Source organism: Pipra filicauda, unplaced genomic scaffold, assembly GCF_003945595.2.
Source record: "Pipra filicauda isolate LSUMZ 115617 unplaced genomic scaffold, ASM394559v2 scaffold242_size1167801_pilon, whole genome shotgun sequence".
Lineage (NCBI taxonomy): Eukaryota > Metazoa > Chordata > Aves > Passeriformes > Pipridae > Pipra > Pipra filicauda.
The window spans coordinates 741,297-760,251 of NW_024104357.1; the positions used below are offsets into that span (position 1 = coordinate 741,297).

The 18,955-nt window shown below is 40.8% G+C and overlaps 1 protein-coding gene across 4 annotated transcripts in view; it reads right to left on the bottom strand.

Annotated features, from left to right (window-relative positions):
- Positions 1-18,955, bottom strand: part of GNB4 (G protein subunit beta 4) — a 62,999-nt gene that overhangs the window by 4,840 nt on the left and 39,204 nt on the right. For all 4 annotated transcript variants that reach the window (XR_005563715.1, XM_027709802.2, XM_027709795.2 and 1 more), the window contains exons 2-9: positions 10,264-10,363; positions 5,938-5,976; positions 5,122-5,228; positions 4,154-4,217; positions 3,238-3,400; positions 2,975-3,041; positions 2,633-2,834; positions 1,224-1,440 (exon numbers count right to left, since the gene is read on the bottom strand). Coding sequence is in view for 3 of the 4 variants with exons in the window: in XM_027709802.2 (XP_027565603.1) it covers positions 1,224-1,440; positions 2,633-2,834; positions 2,975-3,041; positions 3,238-3,400; positions 4,154-4,217; positions 5,122-5,228; positions 5,938-5,976; positions 10,264-10,320 (916 nt within the window). In the remaining variant the exon portion in view is untranslated. The remainder of the gene's footprint in view (positions 1-1,223; positions 1,441-2,632; positions 2,835-2,974; positions 3,042-3,237; positions 3,401-4,153; positions 4,218-5,121; positions 5,229-5,937; positions 5,977-10,263; positions 10,364-18,955) is intronic.

Sequence of the window (18,955 nt, forward strand, 5' to 3'; positions counted from 1 at the left end):
TGGAAAAGAAGAAGCAATGGAAGTTACTGACTGCAGGATGTCAAGGACTTCGGCTGTTACTCTGCTCTCCCAGGCAAGTCTTAAATTTACTAAAAGAAGTTGTAATGCAGGATTTTAATTATCCTTTCTGCCTTTACCCTGAAGAACCATACAGAACACAACAAGAAACTCAACAGCAAGGTTTTTAAAAACATATACACATGGTATCGCCTCCGTTTTTCTTTCTGCCCTCACAATGTAATGTCTCCTTCCTGCCCCAAAGATGTCCTCATCCCTAATCAGGTTGGCTGTCCCCTGTTTTCGGCAATGCTGTCCACAATTTCAGCCATCAAGTTACTTCCAAAATCAAATGTGATGTCTCCTGACAATGTCTTGGTAACAGGAACCACCTTGAGTTTCCCAAGTTTTTCAAACCCTTGGGATTACAAATCCCCCACGTATCATGTCAGACTATCAGAAGAGGAGCACTATCCTGCCTCTTCCCACTTTGCTTTTGCTTTCCCTCTGCCTGTTCTTGCCCTTGTCTGCTCTGCCAAGGTTCCACACCCAGGTCTATCAGAACTCAGCTACCCACATGTCCCTTAAGGAAAAGGATCTATTTTCAGTCTGAAAAGCAGAACTGATGTTCAGAACTGAACCAGGCCCCAGCATTTAAGTTCCTGTAAGTAGCACAAAGAAATAGCTGCACTATAAACATGCTGTGTCCTGACAGAAGTGACTAATTCAAGGACCAGAAGTGTCCACTTCACCTCTCTCCCAACAGGAGGAAATGATGGTCCCCAAAGCAAAAAGCCTACATCAGAATTACTGCCTCTGAATGGGTGCAGAAGTCAATGCAAATGTGTAATTTTGTATTACTTAAATTCACATACTTCAGTGAAATGCATTTTCTGAAGATGTAACATCATTTTGGAGGCTGTTCCTCAGCCCCAAGAGCTGGGATCTCCCAGCACAGAGATCTGTAATGGTTCATTCCCAAAACCAGGCCTGTTCCACTGACTGCAGCATTTCCTGCACACACCAGAGATGGAACTGAAATGCAGTGTAACTACTGGAACACAGAAGCAAATGCAGTAAAAGGGTGCCATTCCAAAAGAACAGTGTTAAAAGGAAGCAGGCAGATTCCATAACACCTGCAACAGCACTGGCAGTGAACTGGCTCTGCATTCTGCACAGAGTGTGAACATCCCCTGGGACAGCTCCCAGCAGTTGTGTGTCCTCACCTGCCCGCTCCCCTTTCAGGGTGTCCCACACGTTGCAGTTGAAGTCATCGTAACCCGCGAGCAAGAGGCGCCCGCTCTTGGAGAAGGCGACGGAGGTGATCCCACAGATGATGTTGTCATGGGAATACATCATCAATTCCTGATCTGCACGGAGGTCAAAGAGCCGGCAAGTGGCATCATCAGATCCAGTGGCAAATGCATGTCCATTAGGGAAAAACTGGAAGTTTTAATTAAGAGACAAGAGTTTGACACCAGAAAAATACATTGTTCATGCAGGAGTTTAAGAACATGACAGGATTATTTTGCCAGGGTGACCAGAGTGGTTTATTTTAAAGAAATATATGCATGTTAAAAAATGCATATAAACAACTATGCAAGGAAACCCCTCTGGAACAGTGCTGGTGACGCCTGAGGACTGGAATTGTACCTAGCCAGTACCCACGTGCAGGGTAACAGGAGTCACAGGGGATGCAGCTGACTCCTACAGAACAGAGCAAACCCCAGTTCTGTACATCCTGCCCGTGGGCCAGGAAGACAGGGAGAAGTGGAACATGATGTTCCATCCTGAGCTGGTCAGCCAGGTTGGCTCAGCCAAGATAGAAGATTGTAAGCAATTCAATTTCAAAAAAAATCTACTCCAAATCCGAGTCATCCTCTCAACATCCGTATTGATTGAAACGGGAATGGAGAGAGCTCAGCACATCTCAGGGTCCAGGTCTAAGTATAGGATCTGCATTTTTGTACTGGTCATGCGTTCGGTATTTTCTCAGCCTTAATAATTTTTCATGTTTATCAAAAACAGATGCAGCTTAGACTTAGATTTCATTCCCTATTTACCAGGGCTTGTATCTTGCAGATCAGAACATAGTGTTACTATGACAGAGAGGAAATACAATCCAGTTTATAAATATTACCAAATTATTCCAGGGAATATTCAACATCAGAACTGATTTTTAACTTTGCCTTCCAGAATATTTCTCTGAAAGCTCTTTTCAAAGAAAATATTAAATACACTTTTGTTCAACCAAAACCTTTAAGATGAGGACACTTGGCTGTTTTGCACCCTCTCAGTATATTGCATTTATCTGCAATTTTCAGTTTTTAACACATTGCTACACTGCAAAAATCTCCCTAGTCCATTCTTCACTTCTTAAAAAAAGTGATGTCTCAGTTACTGAACAAAAACACTGCTGAAACTATCCCAAGAACAGCTCAATGCATCACAGATAATGGCAATAATAATTCAGTTACAAACTAGATCATAATTTATTAGACAACCTTCTCCAATTTAGCAGTCCCTACCCTAACTAACTGATTTTAAATCAAGGTAACTCAGTAGCTGAATTCATGTAAATATAGCCTTTATCCTCCCCCTTTCTTCCCACGTGGAAATACAAAGGATCACTTACACAAACTGCATTAATATCTGACACGTGCCCTGTGAACGACTGCCTGCACATTCCATCCCGGATATCCCAAAGCTTCGAGGAGGCATCGCAGGCACCCGAAACAAAAGTCCTCATGTCTGGACTTAGGGAGAGACTCATCACATCTCCAGTGTGCCCAGTGAACGTGGTGGTCTGCTGACCAGTTTCAATGTCCCACAAAGCGCTGCAGATAAAAGGTTACCACGTTAACACCGTGTCTGTGATTATTTCAGAGTTCAAGTTTCAAATACAAATAAAGGCACTGGAGAGAGGAAAAAAAATAAAGAGGGGGTGAGGGAAGGCCAACAGAGCTCAAAAACTCACCAGGTGGTGTCTCCTGAGCTAGTGACAATTTGGTTGTCATCTAGGAAGCGACAACAGGATAAGTATCCTAAAACCAAAACAGTTATGTTAGTTTCCAACTCAGGAGTAATAACTGCAAGCTTAAAATCCAAGAACAGCATCAAAGTTCTCCCACAGCCAGTGTGTGACCAGCAGTACTGTTGCACAGCTCACAGCACACCTCAGAGTGAGATGGTTTCCTGTGGTGCAGTAACAAACCAAAGTGGAAGAAGACCATGGCTGACCTGTGTGTCCCGGCAGCTCCCGGCTCACCCGCACATTCCCCTCCCTGGTTTTCAGGTTGTATATGGAGCAGATGTTGTCCAGGCCACCACAGGCCACGTAGTTGCCAGAGGGAGCGTAGGCACAGGTCATCACCCAGGAGGATCTCAAGGGAATGGCGTGCATCTTGGGAGAGACACAGCTCGTGAGGGCACGGACAGCAGCTCGCTCTCACCCAGTCACTCGTTCAGCAGCTCAAACACACCACGGGCACTGTGCACTATAAGCTTCAGTATCTGGATTTTACAACATATTACAGCTCATTCCATATTTACACATCCACACACACTGGGGTGGCAGATACCAGCGGTATCTGCAGGGCAGACATACAGAACTTCAGCACAACACTATTCCACAGCAAAGCTATCCTAAACTTAAACACTTACAACATTTGTTTATTCTACTTAATTTCTTTGTCCAACTCTTTTACATTTTTGAGCTATAGGTCGTAAGACAGGATGGCTGTGCCCATGGAGACTGGACAGTTTATGTAAGCACAGCTTTTTAATTCCTTCTCCTTTCTCTGCCCTCAAACCCAAAATCTTCCTGTAAATTCTGAGGTTGTGTATTTCTACAAATCAAAATCAAATTAGTTTCAGACACAATACCAGACAGGCAGAGAGCAACAGCTACCAGCTACTGCATTAGCAATTTAAGGGTGAAAATGTTACATATTACCTATGTAATTAACTGTTGCTTCAGAAACACACCCTACAACACATCACTAGTAATCAGCTAGTCAAAGAGGAACAAAACATTATGTCTGAATTAGAAACACTGCTGCTTTTAATTGACTTGCAACCATAGAAAAAACAGACACAAGCCTTCTCAAACACACAAATCATACATTAACTGTTGATAAAGATTATAAATAAGTACCTTATTCGTTGTATAACTATCCCAAATAATTAATTTTCCATCTTGAGAAGCACTGACTAGTAGCCTAAATATAAACACAAAATAAAATATGTTAATGTAAAACAAACCACAAATATCTCAAAATATACATACATCATTCATGATTACCAAGTGATTCAGAAGTTTCATAATTTCTCAATTACTCTCTGCTTTTTCTTTTTCAGTGGAGGGGTGCATTTGTTGGGAAAAGTCTGCAAAGATCTAGATCTACACATGACCTGACTGAAGAGTCACATGTGCACAAGGACTCATGATTAGCACTGAACACAACCACACAACTTGGTGAAAACACATTTTATGAACTCCTTCCACAGCTGCTTTCATAATTCACACAATAATATTCTAACTACACAGTTATGAGAAAGCAAATAAAGAATTTAGGTGAAAATGAATCTGGAGAGCAGAGTCCAGATGTATTCCTCTCTGGACAACATGACAGAGACACGAGGCAGTGTTACCACCTGACCATCAGTTGCTCCAAAGGCAGCATAACAAAATTCCAACTTTTCCCACTATGTACAAAAGGATCTTTTTTTTCAATGAAATAAAATTGGTCTGTAAAGTTTTGAAATCTTTGTTATCACAGCAGTTACATGATTATTCAACATCTTGGAAAATACAATGCCCAGCATTCCAAAAATATGCCTCACCACATACTCTCCTCTGCTCAAAAACTTGGTTAAAAATGAAAGAAGGGAAAATACCCACAGTAAGAACAAGCCAAGTACCTCTCCTCTCAACCAAGGCTTCTCTATCACCTCTCTGCAGTTTTAGGAAGGCAAAGTATAACTAAACTCAAAAAACCTGTGATGTCTCTTCAAGGGCACCAACATCACTCCATAAGACTCCCAAAACCTGACATTAAACCTGAAGCTGACAATCTGATTTCCAACCCTTAAACTGCAGGTTTAAGCCTCCCCTGTACCAACCTTGAGTCAGATCCCCAGTGCATGGCATAGATTTTGGCTAAGTGACCTCTAAGCGTGCGCCGGGTCCGCATTTGGATCCGACCCACGGAGTCCAGACTTGTTGTGATCTAAAAATAAATCAAACAAACCCCCGAGATACTGAGAACTATTTTTAATGCACGAGATAACAAAAATACATATGAACTTTGATAGAACATAATCTGCCTTGGCTCACAACAAAATCAAACAAAAAAGGGCTACTGTTGCACACCCAGGATTAGATCCTTGCAACATTGACAAAAACAGATTTTACTGCTGACAGACTGTAACACTCTTCATGATGGCTACACCTGAAACTTCAGGAAAGCTTTTTAAAAGCTATTTAAGGCTATTTCAGATTATCAAATCTGAAAGTTTTCAATTAAAACCAAGGAAAGAAAATCCTCCAATGTTTACTGCACTGTTACTTTTTTAAAGCACGGCAGAACTTTAAATGCAAAAAATCTTTTTGTTCCCAAAATACAGCTAAAAGACATTCATTGAAGTCTTTCTAAATACATTAAACACAATAAACATGCTCTATTTAAAAGGTGAACTGGAAGCAGGATCCATTAAGATGGTGGGGGGTTTTTGACTGGTTGGATTTTTTCCTGTTTTGTTTATTTGGGTTTTTTTGGTGGTATTGTTTTGTTCTGTTTTAAATACACAGTACATTTCCAAAGGCTTCTTTCACTTCGTTCTTTCAGTTACTGAACAGGAACATGCAACAGTCATAAACTGGTATTTTTAATTTTTTTTCTACCAAGTAACAGGCTATACAAAGAATCAGGAACATACCTGAGCAAGAGTTGTGTCACTGCACGCTTTCCTGGCATCCTGAAACAGAAGAATGGAACAAGTTGAATTGGAAAGGCAACACTGAGCATCAACTGAGAGAGTGTCTAAAGGAAAAATGACTCAAAAGTTAGGCTTTAACACACTCAAAAAGCCACACACCACCACCGACTGACATCCCATACACCTTCTGTCACCCTAACTGGTTGGATTGTTCAGGGGATCTAAAGCACTGGCACACAACTAGGGGTAGTGGAGGAAAAGGGACTTAGGAAGGGCTGTGCCCCAGCAGCCTTTGAATCTCCCTTTCTACAGACTACGGGATTCAAAGGCACTTGCAGCCATCCTGAAGTCCCAGTGCCTACCCTTTTCCCTGTATTCCTTCCCTGGGGTGGATGTGCTTGCTCAGGGTGTGCTGAGCACAAGGGAAGAACTGATCCACCTGGAAAAGCAACCATATATTACACATGATTAGCAAGCTCTGTGCCACATGAGGCTGTACATTAATTATCAACCCCCTTGGCATCACAGGGGTGACAGTGCCAGTTGGGAGAGGCAGGATGGAAATCAACAGGCAGGATCTGAGCAGGACAGACAGCAGGATTACCAAAGCTTCACCTGATGATGCACTTGATGCAAAATGAAGGGGAAAAAAAAGATTCTACTAATGCCCTCACTCATTTCATGGAACGGGTGGTGCTCAGCTCTCCATACAGACATTCCTTCGTTTTTCCTTATTTCAGACTGCATGGACATAGGACTTATTTTCTGCACATGATTCAACCCGACCTAAACACCAGACTTTCCTTTCATTCACATAATCAGTCACAGACTGAACACCTGACAAAGGTGAGCACCACCGAGCCTGGTCCACAACAATGATTTTGCAAAACCTGGGTTTAGTTACAGCTGAGACTGCACTGCCCTCCTTCAACTGCGGCCCTGCACTTGAAAAACTGAAACAGGCACATGGTCAGCAACTCCTTCTGAGAAATCTGCTTTAAAACTGGCTTAAAATTAGACAGGAACTGTGTAGCACAAGTTAAGTTAAAATCATTGACAGCTCAACTGAAGGATCAATCCACAGAACCCTCTTGAACTCCTGTGATTTTTCCAGTTTCCCAAAACCAGTGGTTTTCACCACACATTTGTGTGTCCCCCCACCCCACCACAGTTCAATCTGTGCACAAATGGCAAAGTCCTCTCTGAGAGGAGGAACGGAAACATTTACTCACACATTTTGGAACTGCATCAACACTTTCAGACCACAATCTTAATTTTTTTTTCAAGCTCTTGCTTGAGAGTTACTTGACATTGCAACTTCAACATTTCTTAAGTGCATGTTTATTTTGACCACCCTTTATAGCTCTCCTCCCAAGAAGCAAGCCTGAGAGTGGATTAAGTCATCTCAACTTATTTTTATAATGTCTGAACTGTAGAAATATTTATAAAATGTTGACGTCTGGAATCAGGAGGGGTTTAAAATACCAGAGCAGCAAATCCCTTAGCACTCAGGACTTATTTCATCCACAGGAAGAAACACACTGGATGGATATTAAACAACTTTACTTGTTTGGTTTAGCTGAAATACTTAAAGATGTTCAACATAAAATGATTTCTCAATGCAGTCTGAATGAGACAAAGCATTTTTTCTCTTTAAGGAACAGCTATTAGCAACACCTGTACTTGAGGCTGTCTAACGCTTGCCATATGATTGGTAAAGTTGCAGGAACAGGAGAGTTTCAAGAGACTATTTTAATTCTTACACTGACACTGTCATTTCTACGTGAGCATCGTCGCAACAGAATCATTAGTGTCAAAAGATAAAAAAGCTCCTCTATGTACTTGTAGATTTTCTCAGTTCATGCAGCAGACAATGCAAAATTGGTGAGAAAAATCTACCTGCTCGATCAGTGTGCAGCCCCCACGATTTCCAAGCACACGCACCTCAGACCGCAGTTTTTTTCCTAAAATTCATGGATTTTTTTACATACAGTGCCTATTTGTTCAAAATGTCTGGTTCAAGTGACACTGTGCCAAGTAAGCAGCACTTCTAAAAATCATTATCCTCAATTTCAGTTCTCAAAGTGAGGATACACATATCACAAGGGAACTTTTATTACAGAGAAAACTGGGAATTAACTTTAACCATAAACTCATCTGACAGATCTGACAGTTCAGTGTTCAAACCTCCTGCACTAAAAATTCTGGCAATCTTAGGTTATTCCTCCAACATTGTCTGTGTACAGAACTGAGCTACAGCTGCAGTTACTGCATGGGGAGACAGGTACCCACATCACTACGACATTGGAAAAAAAAAATTAAAAATCATTAAACGCTTCCAAAATACCACAGGCTAAAAAAAGGGGAATGGACAGCTCTGCACTGCACTTTGTACACTTGAGGAAGCTGGTAGGTACAATCTGATCTGGACCTCACTTCTAAGCACAAAGCTGATTTTTGTGATCATATTGTTAGAGGAAATATCAGACAAAACCCAAGAGCTGTAAACAAGTAAGACAGCAAAATTCTAGCTATATATAAAACATCAAATGCTATTTTAGGAGTGCATCAAAAATAACCCCTGAAAATTACCAGCCCAATGAATCTAGACACTTAAAAGGAACTTTTTTTTTTTAGCTCCTGTACCTATCCTCTTATTCATCCCAAACAAACACCTATTTAGAAAGAAAACTGTGCAATGATTTAATAAGCAAGATAAACAGTGATCTATACAAATATGAAACTGAGTTATTTAGTCAGAAAGTTTCTTGGGTATTAAGTCACCAGGAGCATTTGTAAGTTGCATATATATCTGAAGTCAGAATTAAGCACAAGGTATCCAAGCCTGCACTCAGATCCAAAGAGGAATCCCTAATTGCCACTGCTGAGCCAAAAGACTCCAAAGGCAATACAGCCCTGGTTACTCAGCTACACCTGATAGATCCAGTTACACGGTTGGGTGACAGAGTTACAAAGGAAATGTTAAATTGACATAAAGCCACAAAATGGAGGGCCAATTATACAAAGGGCCAATCAGATTTTTATGCTCCAAAATTTAAAAAAGAAGCAAAGTTTCCTGCAGCACAGTGGAGCTTTCCTGGCAGCTCTTCCTTCACACAATTTTGAATAAAACATAAAATCAGTCTGATTGATTACCAAGACTGAGCAAAGACTTAACTGGCTCACCCTGATGTCACACATCAGGTAGAGGAAAAATTATGTACAACTTTTATTTGTGCAACGCTGTAATAAAGCTTCAATAGAAAAAAGTATTTTAAACTAAAATTTATTTGCATGTCCTACTGGAAAGGGCACCCAGTGCCACAGCACTGACTGATCCCGCCCTTTTCTTTCTGGAGTGTTTTAAGTGAAAATGATGGGATGCTGAACAAGCAGCAGGAAAGCAACACTTGCCCCCACCACAACTCGTGAAACATGAAGTGTGTTCTCCACATGGCTGACACCAACAAGCAGCCTCACATGAAGCAGGAGACACCACACAACAACTGCTGCCAGCAGATGCCGTGCTAAAAAAAGTCAGTGTGCAACATATTCCAAGAAACCTGTACTCCCCGCTGATAGGAATGCTTGCAAATAAGGCATTCCCATATAAATCAGGTTTATGGATGCTTCATGTTTAGAAAATCTTGATTAAAAATAAAAAGACTTTGAATATCCTTATTATGCTTTGTACTTTCCTGAAAACTGCATCACTGAAATGTACAGGCATGTCGCAACAGATTCCTGGAAAACTGACTTTGGGGATGACAGCTCATATTTGGTTTATCTTCAGTGAGTAAATACAACAAAAAGTTAGAACATATGGGGGGAATCAGTATTTAAAAAAAATAAATTCAACAGGAAGCAAAGAAATAGGGCTTGTAGAAATGACAACCCTGGAAGGTTCTCTCTCACAGTCCATGCTGTGACCTGCAGGCTATTCCAGAGTGGCAGCACAGTCATCACTTTTAGCCCAGAACAAGCTTTTCTAATACCCCTAAGCCCAGTTTGTAATGCCAAAGTTCTATAAGTTTGCTGCTCCCCTCTTGTTTTAAAAACCCAAAATAAAAAAAAAAATTGCAGAGACAAATACACCCCTAATACCAAAACTCAGAGAACTTCAACAGGAAATAAAACATATTGTTCAAGAAATACTAAGAATGCGCTTCATTATACCATTGGCTCTTCTGATTTTTAAACAAATATTCTAAAAACATTTTAGGCTCTGCACAGCTTACACAAGTGTAGTAATAGATGTGATCTTTACAATTTATTCCCTTAAAGGAGGAATTCTATAATGAAAAATAAGCAATTAGCAGTTCTCACTCTGATTTGGTTTCGCAGCTGCTCTGCCTCCTGCCGTAACTGTTCCAGCTCACTCATCTTCTTCAGCCTTTATTTCTCACACTCCACTGGTGAAGAAAACCTGCCAACAAAAGGGAAGAAAAATAAGTTTCAGTATCACTTTCTCCTCTTTAAAAAAACAAAACGAAATCCCCCACAAATATATATATATATATATATATTTATCCTGCCTTTGGAAAGGCTTCCAAATAGATATTCCTGTTAGTACACTGTCTTTAATGAATTTGGCAAGACTTAAATGATTTCAATCCCTGAATTACCATGAAAAGTAGAATTAAGTGAAGTCTATTTTGAATATAGAAGCAACTGTCAACAGAACCACCCACTGTACTTTAAGAACCTGTTTTGTAGCAGGGCTCTGCTCACCCGCCCGCAAACTCCGTCACAAATTCTGTGCCCCAAGATGGCAACAGAGAGCAAAGGCTGCAGGTCCCCTCAACATTCACCTCTGGGCTCAACGGGGGTGTGATACAGGCACCTTGCACAGCACAGCCAGGGTAGGCTTGGTTTTAATTACAGACAAAATTTCTGAATCATTGACTACAGCTGAAATAGCAGGTTTTCTCCAATTTTTTCCATATTTTCCCTGGGCAAGGCACAATGATGTTTTCATTTCAAAGGCCCCCATGCAGTGAGAAGGGATAGCAATGCCTGAACCATCCCTAAAAGCATCCTCGTGCTGATACAGCCTTCAGCTGCCTAAAGCAGTTCTCATCTGACTGAGGACTCAAAGCAACCTCAACAAGAAGATCAATTAACAGTAAGACTTCATGCAGGCACACTTTCAGGTTAGTGATTTTTTTTTTCAAATCAGATTTTGCATCGGATTTTTTTCAGCATGTCGAACAAAGTTTCCTCAGATCAATTTTCCTCTTTATTTCCAGCACAGCAGTGCAACCACTACAGAGACCTCTGAAGTCTGTTCACACACATGGGGACTTCAATATCCTTGCAGTGAAAGGAACATCAGAAAGTAACTTGCTCACAAACAAGCCAGGCACCTATTTGTAATCTTTTCATGACTGGAAAAGCACACCAGAAAGGTGATGGTGGTGGCCCCATGACATTATCTAAAAAGCCAAACCACTTCTAGCTTACAGAAGAAGAAAGACAAAAGTTTGTGAGTATTGCTCAAAAAATGAAAATTGAGGAAGGAAGGAAAAGAAGCGTGAAGAAAAACCCATTCAAAACATTATTTTATGCTTCTTATTTAGTCCACTGAAAAATGGCCAAAAAACAGAGGAAGAAGGGTCACAGAGTGTCTGGGAAGTTGTAGGGAAACCCTTTATTAGGTCTAGATCCTGGTTCTTTGTAGTCCAATAGTGATGTGCTCTAAAAGACTGACTCTGAAAGCTTTTCTCCATCTATAAAACACAACACTTCATAGATTGAAAAGAGTGAGAAGTTTTGGCTCAAAGCAATTTACTAACAAGATAAACACCCCTGGATTAACACCTTAAACAAGTGTTTGAGAGCTAAAAAATTTCTGGCTACTCAAGAAGAAAAGTATCTTCATTAATTATCCATCTACTCCTTTTATCAATCTGAACCTCGTGCTTCACTGCAAAGTCCATTTCAGAACAAACTCACAAACATACATAAGTTGGATCATCTCCAGATCAAAATAAATCCAAACCAGTAACAGAAGTGGTGACTTAGGTCTAACTAATATTTCCAGCTGTATGTAAACAAACTATGAGGTTTTCCTTCCTTAAACCTGTGCTCAGTTCAACTACAAAGACGTAATTCACATGTGAATATCAGACTACTTCATTTACTATCCTGTTCCTATTTCAGATGCCTAAACTACTTAACATGACTTAATGCATAGTAGGTATAACACAGAAGTCATCAGCACTCATGTCTGATTTTAAAAATTAAGCATTAAAAACATCCCTTTAGGATGTACATTTAATCATATACTTTTAAAGTCTATCAGTTTAATTACAATCTTAATGCATTTAATGGGTATACCTCTATGAAATATAGCCCCATTTTCAGTTCTGACTGTGTCAAATTAATCCTCTCATTGTGATTTTCCTTTTTTTATCTAGAATCTATTCAAAGGTAACACAGACAAAACAATGGTCTCAAAGGTCTTAAGCCAGCCAGCCGTGCTGCCTGCCAATGTTTAGTAGTCTTGTGTGCTATTTTTAACAGAAGATAAAGATTCCTAACAGAGAAGTTGATGTGTCTCTATTTTTCTGAGAAGGGAAGTCAGCCTCTGCCCTGTAATGTGCCACACACTTGAGTGCTCTGTAAACAGTCACTTCAATACAGAGAATTATTGATCATAAAGTCAGTGACACTATTCACACCTGGAAGCATGCACGGCCAGTCACAGCCACCTAAAGTCATCAGGGGGTTTTTTATTCATAGGTAAAACCGTGAGCATATTAGGAAATGAGCTGTAGCACTGCACTGGCACTCGAAGTCCATCAATGACCACCCTGCACTTCAACCACAAAGTCGCTGTTAGGGACTTTAATGTCACTTTAATGTATCAGCTCTGTTCACCATTAATGCCATTCCTGCACCAGCAGCTACACGGCTTTAAACTGTGTTACACTTCTCCAAGTTTCTACATGGACAAAATCCAGCTCCAGAAGCCTTCTCACCCACCCACACACGTTTAGCTATAATTCTGAAGCAAATAAAAGGACAATGATCTTCCATATTTTTTGAAAGATATATTTTTTTTGGTAGTGGAAAAGCCCTAGTAGCACCACTATGTTTTAAATCTGCAAGGCCTTAGCATTACTGCTCAGCAGAAACATGTCAGTGGTTCAAGGTCAAGCCATACCTCAGTGAACAGAACGGCCTTCAAGCCAGCACACATTCCCGCAAAATCCAGGTTTCTTTTAGAACTGGATTACTCCAGCTTTAAGCATTAAAGTTCCTTTCCAGTATGCAGCAGCTGAACAGCAAGCTCTGAGATATTCTTAAGCTATGTATAAACACCAGGATACTACAGTAAACAAACTAAGTGCACAGTTTAACTATTAAATTGAAGCGCATCCAACGCTGTTGCACCGGCTGGCGGCAGCTCCCGATGGCCTCTGTGTTCAGATCATCCCCCACCATGAAGTATTTAGCAGAACTGGGACTAAGATGCTTCCACTTGGGATTTTTACTTTTTTCTTTTTTTTAGTACTACTTTGATGTGCCCACAGGAAAGTACAGAAATTGAGTGGGTAGGGAGGAAGCTCTCACAGATGCCTTTGAGATTCACACTAACCCTGCAAGCAGCGTCTCCAAATTCCTGTCAAACTCCCGACTGATGTCAGCAGAATCACGACAGCAACACAGGAAGATAAAACACCTGCTTGGATGCCTGGCACTTGTGGATACATCTGTGTCTGTTTTAATACTTCTGACGCTACAGTGATATGGTTGAAGATGTAGTTATGTCCATAGATCGTTGGCTAGACTAGATTTACTTGCTGTATGTTTTTAAGTGTATCAGTGAAGCACAGCAAGAATTCAGACCTGAGATGCCTGGTAGCACTGGCCAAGCAGAGGCTACATCCTATAAACCTGTCCTCAGTGCAGAGAAGCAGGTCATCACCACAACCTCGAAGTGTGCTATTTTCCAGTGCTATGAGGCATCAGATAAACAACTTGGTTTTTATCAGATTAAATGCTGGGACTGCTTTTGCAGGGCTTACAGGGATTGCCAAGAACGGAGGTCATCTCTATATTGCAATTTTTTCCTCATACAAATTACTGAAAACCTCAGTGGATTCAACAAGTGTTGTACTAGGTTACAAAAGACACATGCCTGTTCGTTCTCCCCTCCAGGAAGATCAAAATACTACAGCCAGGAAGGAGCACAGCCTCACAGCCTGGAAAAAAATCTTTATTCCAAACATGAATTTCCCCAGGAGCCCTCAATCATGTACACAGCAAAGCCACCAGCTCTTCTACCTGTATGGGCAGGAGTGAGGCTTCCTCCTGCCACCTCAGGACACTGGGGTAATGTAATGCCTACCTCCCTGACTTATTCATATTTTTAATAAATGTTGAGTCAGAGAAAAAATACTCTGACTTCCCTTAGATGCAGATCCCTAGTGTTATCTGCTTTTCAGCATTCAGAGGTAGGACCTCTGATAAAGAAGCCAGATGCTTCTCTCCAAATGCAATTCATGATGTGCACGATGAACAGCATCACCTGCTGTGGCAGGGAGGCCTTGAGGGGACGAGCAACAGGAAGGGGAAAAACTTTTTAAAACCTTTGGTAGCTGGGGGTGTACCACGGCAGGACACCCAAGGCATCAGGAAAGGGGGTGAAGGACACGAGATGATTCCATCAGAAGCAACAATACAGGGAGCACTAACCACTGTGTAGCCAAGGCAGTAAATCTCTGCAATACAGGGAGCACTAACCACTGTGTAGCCAAGGCAGCACATCTCTGCCCTCAGCCATTTGCAGGCTGAACTGTCCCTCAGTGCAATTTCTCCTCAGTGGACTTGTACAAGTGAATTTACTGATACCAAAACAAAGTGCCTCCCGAGGCAAAATAATTAACTAAGTCAGATTCCACTGCATATCTAGTGTCAAGAAAGCCAGTGGTAGTCTTGAATGCTCCACAGATAAATTACCCCTTGCACTATTCCTGATTCAGTAGCAACACCATTTGCTAAGAGTTTAATTCTTCATTATACAGGCAGGAGGTGACAAATTACCAGTTTCTTGTCTCCAAAGTACTTTCTTTACAAACCGTGGAATCAGAACACTGTGGTTGGAAAAACACCCTTTTCTCTGTAAAAACTCACTCCAAATGTACTTGAGCTCACGCTTTGAGAAGATTCACTGAGCCCAGACCCCTGTGACATCCCAGCAGGCAGCAGGGCAGGACACAGTGCCTACACAAGCTGGGATGCAGGGAGTTCATCAGACAGGACCTGCTGACCCCATGGCACTGAGCAGAGGGCTGGCACAGGGACCAAGAGCTGATGGAGCTCTGGAAAGCCAGGAAATAGGCTGGTATTTGCAGGTTATTCAAAGCAGAATAGCCAAGCATGTAGTGATAGGAACCTTTAGTTCTATTTCAAGTATTTCCGTCTCAGAGAAGATTACAGTTTACAAACTAAGTAATTTATATTCTTAAAAATAAAAAAAGTATTTAAAATAACAGGTACTTTCACTTGCCTTGGCAAGCTTAGCCTATTCCCCTGTAAAATCACCATATACATAGGATGGAAAAAAAATTACTAGAGAAGTGTAAATATGCCCCTTGCCACAGCAAAGGATTACTATTTTCGTGTCAAATATATAGAGATTAAAGGGACTGCAGAAAGTGTAACTAGATTCTTAAGAGCTATCAACTCAAGAGTTATTTGGGTAAGAATTTCATTCTGTACCAAAAAAATCAGTCCTTTAGAATTGAAATTAATGCTTACCTATACATATCAACTTTAGTTTTTCAACTCATACACAGCAAGATCTCACAAGTGATCAACAGATAGCAGCAAAAAGAGAGGTTTCACATAACTTTTATGTGATCCTCTCTACTAATGATCACACAGGTGGCTAAACATAAGGAATGCTAACTACAGCACCTTACTAATTATAGGAAAAAGACACCAAGGCATACCTCAGCTTTCTCTAAAAGGAGATATATAGTGGTAACTCACACACATTCAGGCTTTGGGCCACAAAACCTTTATATGCTGAAGTTGCTTGTGTAAATTTACCTGTTTGCCTCCTGTGAGTGCTGACAGTGTTTGCAGGGGTGGACAGTGGGGTTCTGGCTCTGAAGCTGAGCCCTGCCAGCACACACAGACCAATACTTCATGTATTCAGGATGTGCCAAAGAAGATTTTCATAAAACACTTCTTCATTTAGTACTAAACAAGACTTTGGCAGCTTTGCCCACTCATTTATGTCTCCCCGAACCCAGGAATAGAGAATTAAAACACAGAGAGGTTTTATTTCTTGCAGCCCGAAGGCAATGGGTTTGACATATTGGAGAACGCTTCAAAATGTACAAACTTGGACATGGCCTTATATAAAGTGAAATCTCTGCCTGCACAACAGTCACTTAAAGTAAATGCATTAATGCTGTGATGCAGTTACAGACCTTCATATAGAAACTCTTTCAGCTGGAATTTTACATAATATATTTTCTGCAGCAGAGCTGTTTGAGGACCACACACACACTCAGCTCTCCACTGAGGAAAATGAAACATGTAATGGTTTTTTTTACTTATATCTTGGCCCTATGTTGTCTCTCCTGTTTCTCAAAGAGACCTTTCCAGCTATCCATTTTCCCAAGCATCCTTTGTTCTGACTTGTAGCTGTACTGCATCAATAAACAAAGACAACAAAGCAAGGAGCTTTTATATTGGTCAACTAATACTTGAATAACAGCAGAGAGAGGCTGGGATAAGTTGAAACACCAGTATGTAGGGGCTGTAATTGTGTCATTGGGTACCTTGCTCTTCTTCTCTCCTCTCAAACCAGTTCATCTCCTTCCTTTATCTTTAATGTATACTTTTGAGGGGTGCACTAGTTACAGAACATCTTACACATTTCAGTAGAGAATAATGATTATTAATTTTAAAATGGTTACCATTTATAAAATAACTCTGGAAATCCTAACAGAATATTTTCCCTAAGTTATTTTAATTTTGCAAAATGGAATTAATTGTCACAGTGATTTCTGAGTCCTGGGCACATGCACAGGAGAGTTCTCCCATATTCAGGGCCTCTGGTCTCCCCAAGAAGAAAACAGGAAGCAGCCTGGGTGTGACCTCGCTCGCTGAGGTCAGCGCTATTGTTGCACTTCTGCACATTTTGGAAGTGTTTTAAAGTGATATGTCTCCATTATAGCTTTGGTACAAAAACAGGAAATAATCAACCAACGCCTCTCGAGAGGAAGGGTATGAGCAGAACTTACTTAAACACCCATTTCTCCAACAGACACCGTCCCCAGTTTTAAGGAACTGATGCGAGTGTGTGCTCAAAATTGAATGTACAGCTGGAAAGGAGAGGCCACAAGACAGACTCACAAGCAAACAATGAATCAGTGGGATTTGAGAGTGTGTTCCCTCTTCGTGTGACCACATGCCCCCTGCAGTTACATCAGGAACACAACCCCACCCACCAACTGGGTGGCAGAAGCAGTTTCAAGACAACAAGATTGCTCCTTCCTTCCTTGGCCAAAACACCTCATACCTACACATCACAAACATAAATATGTGCCATTTGACACACATGTAGCTACTCAGCTGGTGATTTTAGTATGACTTTGAAACAAAGACTGCCACATCAAAACACTTCCATTTACCACAATAACTCCTTGGTGCTGTGAACAGAAGTCATTTCAGTGAGACAAATACAAACATCTGTGTTCACCTTCAGACTTCAGTGCTGTAAGGATCAACCTCTGGTGTGTTTCAGTCACAGAGCTGGGTTTGATGACTGGTTTTATTACGGTTGCCATGGAAGACAAACAGACCGACAAATACTGACCTTGTTAACAGCAGTCACAAAACAGACAAAGGAAATCACAGTTGAGAAGTTTGAGTGAAATAATTCTTAAGTTTGCTAGCAAAAAACCATCAGTAACTTTAGACTTTTACCCTTCTTTATGCAGTAGGCCGACATTTCATGAGACTAGTGTCTGAAGCTCAGAGATTTGAGAGTTTATTTCTAAAACCCAACTGAAAGTCTAAGCCAAGTACATTCATAAAACATATAGAAAGCCCCTACTCTTCTTTGCCCACACACACTAGATTCTAGAAGAAAAACACAAGAAATTCAGTGATGAGCACAAGGCTGAAAAAAGCACAGGAAGGAAGGCATTTTTAAGTCATGAATATTTCACAGTCCAAAAGAGTGATTTTTCCAAAATTAACATTTTTGCATCTTATCCTCATTATGTTTGTTTCCAGGTCAAAATGTTTTGGTACATAAGCACAGATTTATTTTTATCACACTCCCTGCAAACAGAACTTCATGTGAAATTCAAACTGTCTTCAGCGACTATAATGATTCGCCAGTAAAAACTTGGTTCGCTGACCTCAGGACACATCACTGAACAAATTATTAATGGTTTTGCAATTCAAATCATCTAAGAAGTGGCAAGAAAGATCTTAATGAAGCAGAAAGATATAACCCTAAGTAAGAAGACAGTGATGGTTCCAGTCCAATTTCTTCTTTGGGCACAGACAGGTGGACACACACAGGGAGTGTGCTGAGGTTTTTTGTCTCTTCAAATACCCAGCCACATCCAGAGGCTATTCTAACATTTTACTAGGAAAAATGTACTGCAGAGTGACAATTCAAAGTCATTTTGAAAGACTCTCATTTACATTAAAATCCATCTCCAAACAAGTTTGATTTTGGATTTTTTTAGGGGCCAGCACATTGGTATTTACTGAAGTGGCATCATGGAGGGCCAAGCAGAGCTGTGCATATAAAATCTGGTCTGGCACCTACAGGCACAAAAGATTACTGAGGCAGCCTCCTGTTATCTGAGAGAGAGCAGACTGCACAGTGTGCATAAAAGGCACCAAGCACACAGATAATTTTAGGTTTAAAGTCAATGGAGAAAATACACATTAAGAGAAACTAGTACTGTCTCCAGGAAAAGTGCCTTAATTCAACTCGGATGACTATTCACTCGACTGCAACAATTTCTGGCTG